Raw genomic sequence first — 12,943 nt, forward strand, 5'->3', positions numbered from 1 at the left:
TGTTTGCGAAAAATATCGCTGGATATAAGCAGTCTCCAAAGAATCGTCACTTGAATACTTTCTGCTCCCCTTCTGACTGCTTGAACAAATAGGGGGCAACTCTTAAATTCTCTCTCCTCCTATTGATATACACTTACATCCCTGCAGCTTACAAACGAGAACAGCGGCTGAACGAAGTCGTCTCCTTCAGGTTCTATTTGATTAAATGTAAATGTTGCACGTCAGGGATAAAACAGATTGCGTACTGCGAGGAGCAGCTTCGCCTTTGTTTCAAGTGTCCAAACCGTCTAAGAGTCGGGGTCCATTTCAGCAACATCAGCAGCATTTGTGAAAACGTGTTGCAAGTTACTGAAGATTTTGCGTAAGCCACTTGAGTAACAGGTATAATTTCAACTACAAAGCGATAATCACTTAATGTGGCATCCCGTATCTAACATTTTATCTACATTGATAACGGAATTTATGATCAACAAAGTTTAGGCTGTTTTTTTTACCACCAAGTGGGCGTATGTATGTCCCCTGGATGTATTGCGAGCCCGTTTAAGAAATGTGACCTGTGAGTGGGATCAGCGCGTCAGGTATCCGGCGGCTCGTCGTGTGGTTTGTTTCAGCACCACGGACAGCTCCTGGCAAGCGGCATTGCTGCACGTGGTGTAAACTTCAGGGTACGACCATCCACCTGCTTACTTCATTCATTGATTCATCCCGCTCCAGATCTTCTGTAGTCCACAGCGGCACCGGGGCTTTTAGGTTTAAAAAAGTGAATGCTGCCGCTGAGGATATGTGTTGGCCACATTCATCGCACCGCTGCGCTGCACACTGAAGATCCCTGCACAGGTAAGGGATTTGTTTAGTTTTTTCTTTCATCTTTACTGAAGTATGCGTTTAAAGCCTTAAGGGTGCGTTGTTGTCAAACTTCTGTCATTTATTGAGTTGAAATCGTTTTTATGTATATATGTATTTCATAGTTTACATCCTAAGTGTCACACTTGTGTGATCTTCAGAGGGATAAGGGAAAGATTAGTCTAGTTTGTAATTTTCTGGCGACAGAATTACTGTATTGATCGACAGTGGGGTTGTCATATGATGAGCATATTTCCCCCTTTTTTGTCGCTCTGTGGCTACAGTAATGTCTCCACATGTGCGATGCTGCTGAATAACTACAAAACAGCCACTGCAATAGCTCCATAACACCCATCTTGTCTCAAATCTCCCTCATTTGGAAAATCTCTGTGTGATTGTAAAAAAATATAACTCAATTAAAATAAGGAGAGATCCTTGATTAAAAAAAAACAAAAAAAACAGAATCCTAAGGAATCGTTCTTCATGTGTAAAGGGGTGTGGGACAGATGATAATGATCTCCCTGAAATGGTTCATCTTTTGGTGTTCAATGTTAGATTAAATCTGTAATATTTTGTTTGCCCTTCAGGAGAGTAATGTATTTTTTGTGTAATTTTTCTCCTGAAGTAATATAATTATACTAACTGGCCCCATTGGTGTAAATAAACATCAGATTATGTGAAAGGAAAGGTGTGAGATGATATGTGTGACTAAAGGTTGAGTGATTCTTTAAATTGCTTAAGTAACCATATCATAAGGAGTTTAGAATGCATTTTTAAACAGTTCAGGATTATAAATGAGTACCTGCAGGCGCAAAGATTTACAGGCGGTGTTAATACTGGACAAAGACATTATGGGGGAAGCAGAACGTTCTGTGGATGCTTCTTACAGTCCCAGGGGATTCTGTGCTGCATGTTCAGCAGATAAAACACAAAAGGAATCCCCCTTAGCCTGCAGTTGAGTCACGTCACTGAACCTACAAATCCATACAGAAAAAAAAAAAACATGATTGTCAAGAGTTTAATTCAACATCATGCATGTTTTTGAAAATTATACTAAGCATATGAGTGTAAAGTGTGTGTGTGTGTGTGTGTGTGTGTGTGTGTGTGTGTGTGTGTGTGTGTGTGTGTGTGTGTGTGTGTGTGTGTGTATGTGTGTTGGGGGGGGTTATGAAGAAGAAGTTGCATATCCTCATATTTCTGTGTCAGGCAAAGTATTTCTGCATGCCCTTAAAAAAAATCTTCAAAGGTGTAAAAGTTTTCTGCTGATAACAACGTTCTCGTAGCATCTGTCCATTACTCATATGTTCACTATAAATGGCTTTCCTCTTTGTTGTGCTTCCTGTCTGTAGTTTAAAGTAAGAGACATCTGCCTTGTTACTTTATCCTCCTCCATATGATGTAGCCTCTTTGAGTTAACCACCATCACCAGTGATTAAATACCTGGAGATGAATCACTCTGCTCCTATCAAAAAGGACAGCTTAATAGTTTACTGTCTTATGGTCATGTGCACGCACACACACACACACACACACACACACACACACACACACACACACATAATGCACACACACGTGTGTATACAAACACACACACACACACACAAACACACATACACTAACACACACACTTACACACAAACACACACACACTTTACACTCATATGCTTAGTATAATTTTCAAAAACATGCATGATGTTGAATTAAACTCTCGACAATCATGTTTTTTTTTTCTGTATAAGATATTTATTATAATAAGAATTTATTTGTGTGTATATATAATTACATTTTGCATTCAGTGAGCTGATACACTCGCACTAGTGGTATTTGCCAGAATGTTCTGCCAGGACACAGGCCTTTTTCGAATGCACACAATGAACTGACGTGTTTTGAGTATGTGTTTTAATAAACAGAGAGTGTTTTCTGATTCAGCTTCATGAACAACTTGACCAAATCCTAATAGGTTCATGGTCAAATCACAAAATAATCTTAGAAAAGTTCTTTTCCTGCTATGGATTCAGCTCATATGGAAACATTCAAGTCTGAACTCACTCAAGTACAAGCAATTAATTAAAGATGTGCACATGAATCGGAGATTAAAATTTACAGCTGCACTGACTGCAAATGATTCATTCCTGTTTTACATTCCTTGTGTACGTGTGAGAGGCTCCTAGGTGATTCCTGGGTCAGATGCATCAATAATTTAACTTGTGAGTAAAGAGAATCTGTTGTTGATTTCTTCTGCATGCAACTCCTGCATACTAAATCCTGACATGCTCATTATACTGTACCCTTCATATTTGAGGAACCTGAGCTTTATTTACATCTTACCTTAAAAAATAGTTTAAGAAAATGCATGGGACCCTAAAATATACTATGCTAAAGGATTCTGTGTTGATCAGTGCATCTTATCTTTCATTATTTTAGAGAGACCAAATACCTTTGCATTAAAGCACTGGTGTCCACTTTTTTCCCAACTTGTGTGCCCTTTCGTCAACAATATGTAACTTTGACACATTACGTTTAAAGTTGGTACTGCAGTCCAAATTCAAAACTTCAGTGATTAGCAAGTTTTGAATCTTTTATGCGTTAAAAAAAGCACCTCCTGTATTTATCAGTTTAACCATGTTTTTAATCATGGAGTTCAAAATGCAGAGGTATTTTAGGTTGGGTAAAATCCATTTTATCTGAACCAGTTTGCTTGCCTGCTTCCATCTCTGTTGGTTTGCTGTGATAACATGTCCAGCAAACGAGGGGTGTCCAAAACAATCGTGTGGAAGTGCCTAAAACTAGCCTACCTACTCTAGTCAAAACGAAAAACAAACCATTCCAGACCTGAATGGATTTATTGTTAGCTTAAGTTTCAAACTAACTTTATCCGAAAAGATTTAATTAGCTCCTTTATTTGTCTGTTTAAAATGAAGTTAGCCTAGCTTAGTATAAGGAATGAAAACAGATAAACAGCTCGTCTGGCTTGTCCAAACATAACATATATTGCTTTTCAGTGAATTCACAGCTTCCTTAATTCAACTTTAATATTCAAGTTGAGCTTTCTTAATTAATGCTTCTATTTTACACAATATGTACAAATGCATCACTTCTCACCAACTTACTTATGTGCTATGACATATAAAATGCTGCTCAATGGTTGAGGCTTTTTGAAACAAAGGATGGTGATAGCTTTGGGTTGTTTGCTTAAGACTTTAGGCAAGAGAAATGGATAAGACTACTACATTTTGTTAAAGACAATGGGGTTTTGAGACTTACATTCTCATATAAGTTCAGCCTTATTTTTTAATGTTAAGGAATAAAAGATAGACTTGGCTTTATATTGGTGATATATCCCCTGATCAGGGATATTCTCAAATTTCTATAAGCATTAATTGAAAATTAATTTTAAAGGAGATAATAACAGAGGAAATACAGGAAGGGGATACTACCACTGCCTGAAATAAAGCGAGAAATATAAGTTGGACCTTGCTGGTGGTATTTTCCCTAAAAAACACTCTCTGTTTACAATGTAAGTGTCGTTTTGCAAGGGCAAAAAAAACATTTGAGATAAATTCAGGCATTATTGTAATCAATCTGTTCTGCTCCAGGATATTGTGCTTTTTTATTATTACAAAAAGGGTGCAATTTAAAAACATAGAAAAACTGAATGCGCTCTCGTCTTGTCATTTTCAAAATAACATAACTTTAATTTCCTTACTAATATCAGTTGTCAGTCAAAGAGCGGCACTTACAATAGTTTCTGAAAAAACCCTCACAGTGTTTCGAGCCTTTTTTTCCCTTCTTATAACAACGTGCCGGTGTGACAATGAATAATGCAACGATACATTAAAAACCTCTGAAACAAAAGCACCATACATCCATCCCTATGCTCTGGCCAATTATAGGGCTAGCAGTAATGATCTCTGAGAGACAAAGACAGAGGATGAATGTTTGATGAGTGAGGCAGAATGGGGCTCCTGGGAGAAGAAGGGACCAGTGAACGCATGCAAGGGATTCCCTTTTTACAGGTGGAGAGACAGAGAGAGGGAGAGAAAGATAGGGAGATGGATGAGGGGGAGGTGTGGTCCAGTCAGATTGAAGGATGAGGCTGGTGCAAAAGCATACAGAGAATGAGGTTGATTGTATAATAATCAAGAGGAATATGAGGTTGGTTTTACATTTACTGACTGTCTCAATTGAATGTAGACAGTATATGTTGTTCACTGACAGACATGCAGAGTCTCTGCATTGATTCATGTCTTCTTAATTGCCATAGCTGCTATTCAAACATGGAGTGAAAGGACTTCCTCACTTTTTAATTGCCAATAGTATCAATGACCTTATCAGGAAAAAGGTCAGTGTTTGTGTATTTAGGAGACATTTCATTCTTTGGCAACTTGTGTTGATTTAATTGATTCCTTCCTTCTCTCTCCTTTTCAGACCTCCTGTTAGACTTTGAATCTGAAATGAAGGTACAGATGTAGTTTAGAGCAAATAATTCAGATCACAGTTTGCAACATAAATTCATCAGAATTAAAAAATGTCCCAGACATCATCCCTATAAATATTTCCTTTAAACATTTTAGTGTATAAAACTAAATGAGTCATTATGACTAATTCCACCATGATAAAGTAAAAAATGGGATAATGAATAGATAAAAGGTGAAAATTGATCCAATAATGAGAAGAAAAAAACACGTCCAAACTGTTGAAGGAAGATTTCATTAATGCTGATCGGATTTTGAATATGAGTTGACAAACCTGGAGATGCTTGACTGAACTATGAGACAAGTAGCGATATACAAATCTTCATCTCTTTACTGTTGGGTGCTTTAGATTTAAACAAAAATTACTCAAGTAGTAGTGTTGGTTCAACACTACAGACTACTACTTTGTTGGGGATTGACATATAACATGAATTAATATATATTCTGTCAGGTTCTTTTATGAGTATTTACCAACATGCAATAATGTTTGTGGAATTCAGTCTAAAATGATGAAGTGCATGTTTATGGTAAAAAAAAGAATATGTATTCACATGTAAGTGTGACTATTGATGTGTTTCGAGTTGTGTGTGTTAAAACTGACATCTTAATCAAAAAGAAACTTTATTGGGTATTGACACTGAAAAAAAGCTTAATTCTTTGTTGATTTTGGTCTTGTAACGGTAAAAAAAAGTCTTTCCATTCAAACGTAGTGAAACACAATTAGATATCAAATATATCTAAAACGCATCACAGAGTTTCATTTGTCACAGGTGCTCCAGGCATTTGAGCGTCATACATTGTTTATACGCAATAAAATGTGTGCGAGTCTTGTGTGTGCAATCTTAAGTCTTCTTTCCCATTAGCAGACCATTTTCATTTTTCCTCCCACCCAAGACCACTCTCTTTGTCAGTGGGAAATGTGATTTTAGGGAGACCCGACTCCCATTACCTTGGCTTCCTCTTAGCCAGCCTCCAAGTTATTCCACAGGGGATCTCCAACCTGCTCAGCTGGGCTTAAGGCTGCATATACAGTAGACGACCTCCCCTCTTCAACACTTGCTATTGCCTGGGGGGATATTACCATATTAATGCTGCACTCTACTCCTGGGGCAAATGAGTGTCATAAAAAAATCAGGCTGGATAGCATCTTTCTCAAACCTCACGTTAGTCCTCATTCACTACTGCCCACGCTGCCATCCTCTCCACTTTTTATTCCTGCCCTCTTGCAACTGCCATCCTTTTTTTTGTCAGCCCCCACCCACTCCTCCCATTCCTTCACACAGTCTGGTGTGGAGTGTGTAAGAGGGTGGCTGGCTTCACGTTCTGGAATTAAAAAGGCCATCTGGTAAAGAATGAAACAGAGATGGCTGCATAGGAGGAGAAAGACATTTGTCTTTTGAAGTGAACAAGTAGACTGAATCCTATGTGGGATATGACCTTACAGTAGGTGTAAATAATAGTCCTTCTGGGGTGTACATATACACAGTTTTTTTTAGGGTGGCATTAGAATGATCTAGAAAAATAAATTCATTATAGGAGCAGCCAGCAGTGGGTTAGCTCATCTTAACCAAAATGTAACATACTCATAGTACTCACTCACGAATGAGCAGGCCATATGTTGTTAGTATAGCCCACTACACATAAACATTGAAGTGTTCAAACATCACCAGTTTGTTTTTCTTGGAAGTTTTCAGCATAAACAGGTAAAAATAAGTGAAATATTGTCTTTTTTTCTTTCTATTTTGATTTATATTAAATGCTTATATATAAATGTGGGCGACATATTATGAAAAATCCCCTTTTACAGTGTTTTTAAGTATATATTTGGGTAACCTTTGTGTTTTATCTACACACTGAATAAAATAAAATAATTGTGGTCTGCATAAGTCTTACAACACAGAGAACGAAGCTCTGTTTCAAATGTTCCTTTCCCACTGTTTCCTCCACCCATCGACTCCACGCCCAGCCGAGAGCAAAACTTTTGCGCAGGTCTGCCATTTGTATTCTGACATCCACCAGGAAAACTCAGCAGGGTCTCATTGCATTTAAAGAGACACACTCACCAAAACTGAGCGTTCTGAGAAAGCTGGTTTTCTACAGGGCACAAACCTCCTCTGGTGCTTGATTCATGTTATAGTTTGAGCGCAGATGTTTTATTCAGACCACAGGGGACTGTTTGAAAAGGAGGAAAAGGGGTATAATATGTCCTCTTTAATAGGGGGCATTAAAATGTCAGCAAGTGACATTTAGAAGCTTTCATAGATCTAGGCTAGCTGTTAGCCTTAACGCTGCTTCAGCTTGGTAGATTCAACAAAAAATAAAACATGGGGAGAAAATGAATTTAAAATTTTAACAACATGATTTGGGTTAGATTTGAAAAATTCCATATTTAAATGTGCAATGTTAAAAAACTATTATTCTCAACAAACTGTATGTGTCTTTGTTAGTCCTAAATATTTGATTTGCTATCATAAGAGGTTGGATAAAGTAGCTCATTGATCAAAGACAGAGAGATATGGAGTCCATGGGTGAGTCAGAGAGACCCTTTGGGAGTGTGCGATAGGGGAGGAGACTGACAATGTGTCAGCTGGAAATCTTTTTGTTACTGTTCTCTCCTGAAGCTGCGTCACCAGTGTTGTTGCCCGTTGCTATATATTCTCCAATTTCACTGAAAAAACAACAATACACCAAGTAAGCTCAAATACAATACTTGTAGTTTCTTTTGCCATTTGAGACTTGCATAGCAATGTTACAAAAGCTGCAAACATCAAGAAATACCCTAACTCCATAAACATAAAAACATTCTCGGACATAAATGTATTCCTGTGGATCTATTTTAGTTGCAAAAGAGGAATTTACTTGGCCTGTATGCGCAACTGTTGCATTGGACTTTAATTTGACACACTGTTGAGGGAGCCAATGAAAGTCTGACCGCCTTACTCTTGTTTTGCTTGGAAGGAGAAGAAGCTTTTTGGTTTCGCTGATGGTTGATCAAATGTAATACAACATGTCACATCTTATTTCTTATTCAAAGGTTGTGGTTAATGCAATAGGAAAATACACAAGGATCTGTAAAAACATAGGACTATTGATGGATCAGGATTAGATATTAAATCAATATCTCAGCACATTTGTGGTCAGGGTGACGTGATTACTCTTGTAGTTGAAATGTGTCAGAGAGGCAGAAAGTTTGGACTGGAGTCATATCAGCGTTGTAAGTTCAAAATACAGGCTTCCCAGTTCTCCCACAGGACCAGGCTGACCATGAAGCATGCATGGTCTGACTGGCCCACTTGTCCTGGTCTGTCTTCCCCGTCCTCCTCACCCTCTCCACCAACTAGTACGTTTCCATGGAAACAACAGAGAGAGAGAGAGAGAGAGAGAGAGAGAGAGAGAGAGAGAGAGAGAGAGAGAGAGAGAGAGGACGACAAGAGAAAAACAGATAAAAAATCCTACAGAATATGGTCGGCACTCGGCAGTCTGACCACTGTTGAGCGCTTCATGTTGTTTTAAAGGGGGGGGACAATGTTTTAAAGACCAAACAAAGACATGTACATTTTAATAACCTGCAGTTAATAACTGCATGTCAGCCTGCTTTACTTGTTGAGACAGTGGATCTGAAGCAGATAATTCTGGCTCAATAATTCACTCTGATAAACTTCTCCCACATTCACACTGCTTAATTAAGCCTCTGGGATTCAGGGGGACTGACACCTAGGACTGAACAATACACTCCTCTGCTGCAAATCCACTGATGACCTGCATCAGCTCCTGACATGAGTCAACATCAATGCCATTAATGACAGGGCCTGAAATAAGATGATCTGATGTGTTATAGAATATGTTGTTAACATTTAGGGTAAGGGAGGTCTGTACTGTATGTCAGAGAGAAAGAAAAAAACAATGAATTAAATGAAACTGGCTGGATTACTTTGGGTTTATGTTGGTTTAAAGACTTTTTTTTAAATGACATATTTTAGTATCTGAAAAAAGCTTTGAATATTTGTTATACTGACCTATAAATTTACCAAGTGCCTTTCGAATGTTAGCAGTAAGATACATACACATAATAACACAAACTGCAGGATCTATGTGGGTTTATTTGGGCTTAATGTAATCCAACCTGCAGTAATACTGAATGACATTTTAGGAAATACACTATTTTTTAATAGATTGCTTAAAACGACTTCAGCATAACTCTTTTCAATTGCATTGTGGATTAACATGGTGACCCAGATGTAGCCTTATTTTTGCTCTCTTCTAGCTTCAAGAATTCCCATAAGTATATAATCTAAACATGATGCTGCAGACCTATGTTTGATTAATCAAACATAGGTCATTTGATTTAGTTGACATAGCTCTCGTTTAAGTTATACTAATTCAACCGGTTGGCAACAAACTGACTTTGTGTGCTTCAAAAAGATTTCAATCCTTTGAAAAGCATAATTTGGATGATGCTTTTCCCGTGCACACATTGTGTTTTTTGTAAAACTGTGTTAGAAGTTGATGTGAGTTGACGTAAAGTTCCCCCGGGACATGATTTGTTGTCTTCTCAGACTTAAGGTGTACAGGAGCATGTGCACATGAGATTATAAAAGGGTTGTACAATCATATGCCTCACATGGGAAATATCTTAAGGTTCGACGGACAATGGGAACAGGAGGAGAAGAAAGAGATTCAAAATAAATCCCACACACTCTGAATGAAGCCTTCCACAAGAAGGGGATGAACATGTGGTGCTTGAAAACACTAGAAAAACATGAAGGTGACATTGTTGATGTTCTTTCTGCCGTGATTGTCACCTCTTGCATTTCATTTCAATTTGGGTTATTTTACATATGTTTAAAGTCAATCGAAATAAGGAATGATCTTATTTTTTTATGCCCACTATTAGTTCTTTCTCTGTTATATTGGGTCTCTGTAAGTAATCTTACAAAGAGCACAGTCAATACCTCTTTATTTGAAGTGTCGGGAAACAACTTTTGTTATAATCTGAATAAATTTGTTGGTGTCATATGCGACACAGAAGCATGTGTAGCTGCCTGTAACAAATGATAAAATGATTTTAAAAATGAGCTGCCAGATGAAAGTGATGAAACAGATGATGTGGTAAATGTTCTGTAAATGGCTTTACATGAAACTTGACTTTTTTCAGCAAGCAGAGGGTTTTTTTTTAGCAAGCAGAGTTTATTGATTTGATATTACATCTTGGAGAATGTAAAGACTATTAAAAAAAATATCCAACATGATTCTGCACATTATATGATCAGTAAGCCTCAAAGGAAAGACATATTTTTAAACTGGTCAAGATGTTAAATATTTCCATAGAATGAGTCTGTCCATGGTAGTCAAAATGTATGTGAAACAAAGGCCTCATTGTACTCCAGCTCAAAGGCTTTGACTGACTTTCTCTGTTTGATCTGCAGGCTTTAATCCACGAAAAACCCTAAAGAAGAGAAGGACATAGAGGATGGCCCTTGTGCTGTAAATGGCCTCTGACAGAATAAAAACACTGGTGCTTTGAGAGCTGGTGCTGCTCTGCCTCACTGTTCTATTCTTCAGGGCCACCATCATCAAAACTGAGTAGACGCTGACCAGAAAACAAAGGCGGGGACTCTGACCTCGCTCTGCCCAGGGATATGTCATTGGGGAGATCCCCTGGTTCGGGGGTGCGCCCTGTGCCCCAACCCCTCTGGCTGTCCCACCTCAGCCTGCTGGGTTTATGTTTGTTTCTCTTTGCCCAGGCTCCCCATGGTCTGCCTGTGGTGGGTTATAACACTGATTCCAAGAGGGAGATCACACTGGACGGAGATTTGATGATCGGCGGCCTGTTCCCTGTGCACCAGAAGGGCGAGGGGGTAGAGGACTGTGGGAAGATCAATGCACAGAGAGGGATCCAAAGACTGGAGGCCATGCTGATGGCACTTGATGAAATCAACAAAGATGAGCACATCCTGCCAGGGATCAAACTAGGGGCTCATATATTGGACACTTGCTCTAAGGACACCTACGCGCTGGAGCAGTCTTTGGAGTTTGTCAGGGCCTCACTCACCAAAGTGGATGACAGTGAGTACACCTGCCCTGATGGCTCCTATGCCATCCATGATGACGTCCCTTTGGCTATCTCAGGTGTCATCGGAGGCTCCTACAGTGACGTTTCCATTCAGGTAGGAGCTAATTAATCACCCCGCAAAAGAATAATGCATCTTCATTTACTGTTGATGTCATCATTGTTTCATGCCACGATGTGTTGGTCAGAAGCCACAATCCCTTTTTACGGCAGTGGATTCACACAGGGTGTGTTTAACTATCAGCAGCTATTTGGAGTTGGAGATGAAAACAGTGAGAGGGGAGGGAGTACAAGCCAGTGTTAGAACGTGATGGATGGTCATATAAATGTGCATTTAAACTTAAGTACCGTATGCAATTACCCCTTGCAAGATGTTAACACAGGGACTTAATGAGTATCAGTTCTGCTACAGGGATCTGTTTACCTATACCCCCTTCCACTTGGCTGATCTAATTTAGACGATCTTCTCCTCTTTCCTGGTAATTCACACTTCAGCAGCGGCCCTGTCAGAGGCAGACGTGCTACAGATGTTGCACTCAGGGCAGGCTGACAGGATGACTAGTGACGGCATGATTACTTTCAGCAGCAGCAGCAGCTCCTTTCGGCTCATTCAGGCTGATACGATGAAACCTCAGCTAATTGTGTCTCTGTAATCTTGTGCTGTAATGTGGCTGCCATGCCAGTGTCATTTCAAATCATTGTTAAAAAGTGACAGGGTGTCACGTGAAGCTTAGTTTTTGTAAATATCCACAAATATACACGCCTTAAAGCATTAACTGCCCCTCGTCATCCCAGTTCATTCAGCCAGAGGAGAGTGTCTGCTGCCTAAGGGGGAACTCACTCCAGAGATACACATGTCTCATGTTCCAGATTGTTCTCTATCTGAAGAGAATAACGCACGAATGCTGCCCACCTAGAAACAATTATTGGCTTACGGTCATTGATAAACCATAGATATTTCAGGAACACCAGGCAGGGCCAGTCTGCTGTAAACAGCTTTCCCCTGTCGGTACTTCAGGGAAACTGCCAAACAATAATTAATCCAAATGAAAAGCTGTGTCAGTGTTTATGTGTGTTGTCAAACCGTGTCCATATTTTGTAGACAAGAGTTCAATGTCTTGATCAGAAATGACTAAACCTTGTATTTCAATGCGTAATTCCCTCCGTCAGAAGCATGTTAGCTTTGTATTCCCCAATTATAGCTCTGCAAACATCTTTCTTTTCTGTAGTTTTTAAAATAGATGCCTGGTATCCTTGCTGACACAACAAAAATGTCAAAAAATACAGTACAGTACAATGATCCATAAAACAGACGGAGGGCTCCTGGGAAGCAGAGGAGAATTCAGAGCATCTATATTAGGACTCCTGGTGTAAAGGACAGTTTGAAAATAAAGTGGTGTGATAAACGAGCCCTAATTCCAGTGAACCCCTGAATCTGGGCCTCCTGAGACAGTACCCTTGTCTAGTGGTAATTTATGGTTACTATTACAAGCCTGAGGTCTGAGGTCTGCCCTAGCTTTTCACTGAATCGCCCTCATCAGTGGAAACACATCAC

At 39.2% G+C, this 12,943-nt stretch overlaps 1 protein-coding gene across 1 annotated transcript in view; it reads left to right on the forward strand.

Moving 5' to 3' along the window:
• Positions 1-12,943, forward strand: part of grm2a (glutamate receptor, metabotropic 2a) — a 30,179-nt gene continuing 17,236 nt past the window's right edge. Inside the window, exons 1-2 of the mRNA XM_079340902.1 lie at positions 1-837; positions 10,745-11,485. Of these exons, the coding sequence (XP_079197028.1) occupies positions 10,958-11,485 (528 nt within the window). The 5' untranslated portion in view covers positions 1-837; positions 10,745-10,957. The remainder of the gene's footprint in view (positions 838-10,744; positions 11,486-12,943) is intronic.

This window comes from Symphodus melops, assembly GCF_947650265.1.
Source record: "Symphodus melops genome assembly, chromosome: 4".
Classification (NCBI taxonomy): Eukaryota; Metazoa; Chordata; class Actinopteri; order Labriformes; family Labridae; genus Symphodus; species Symphodus melops.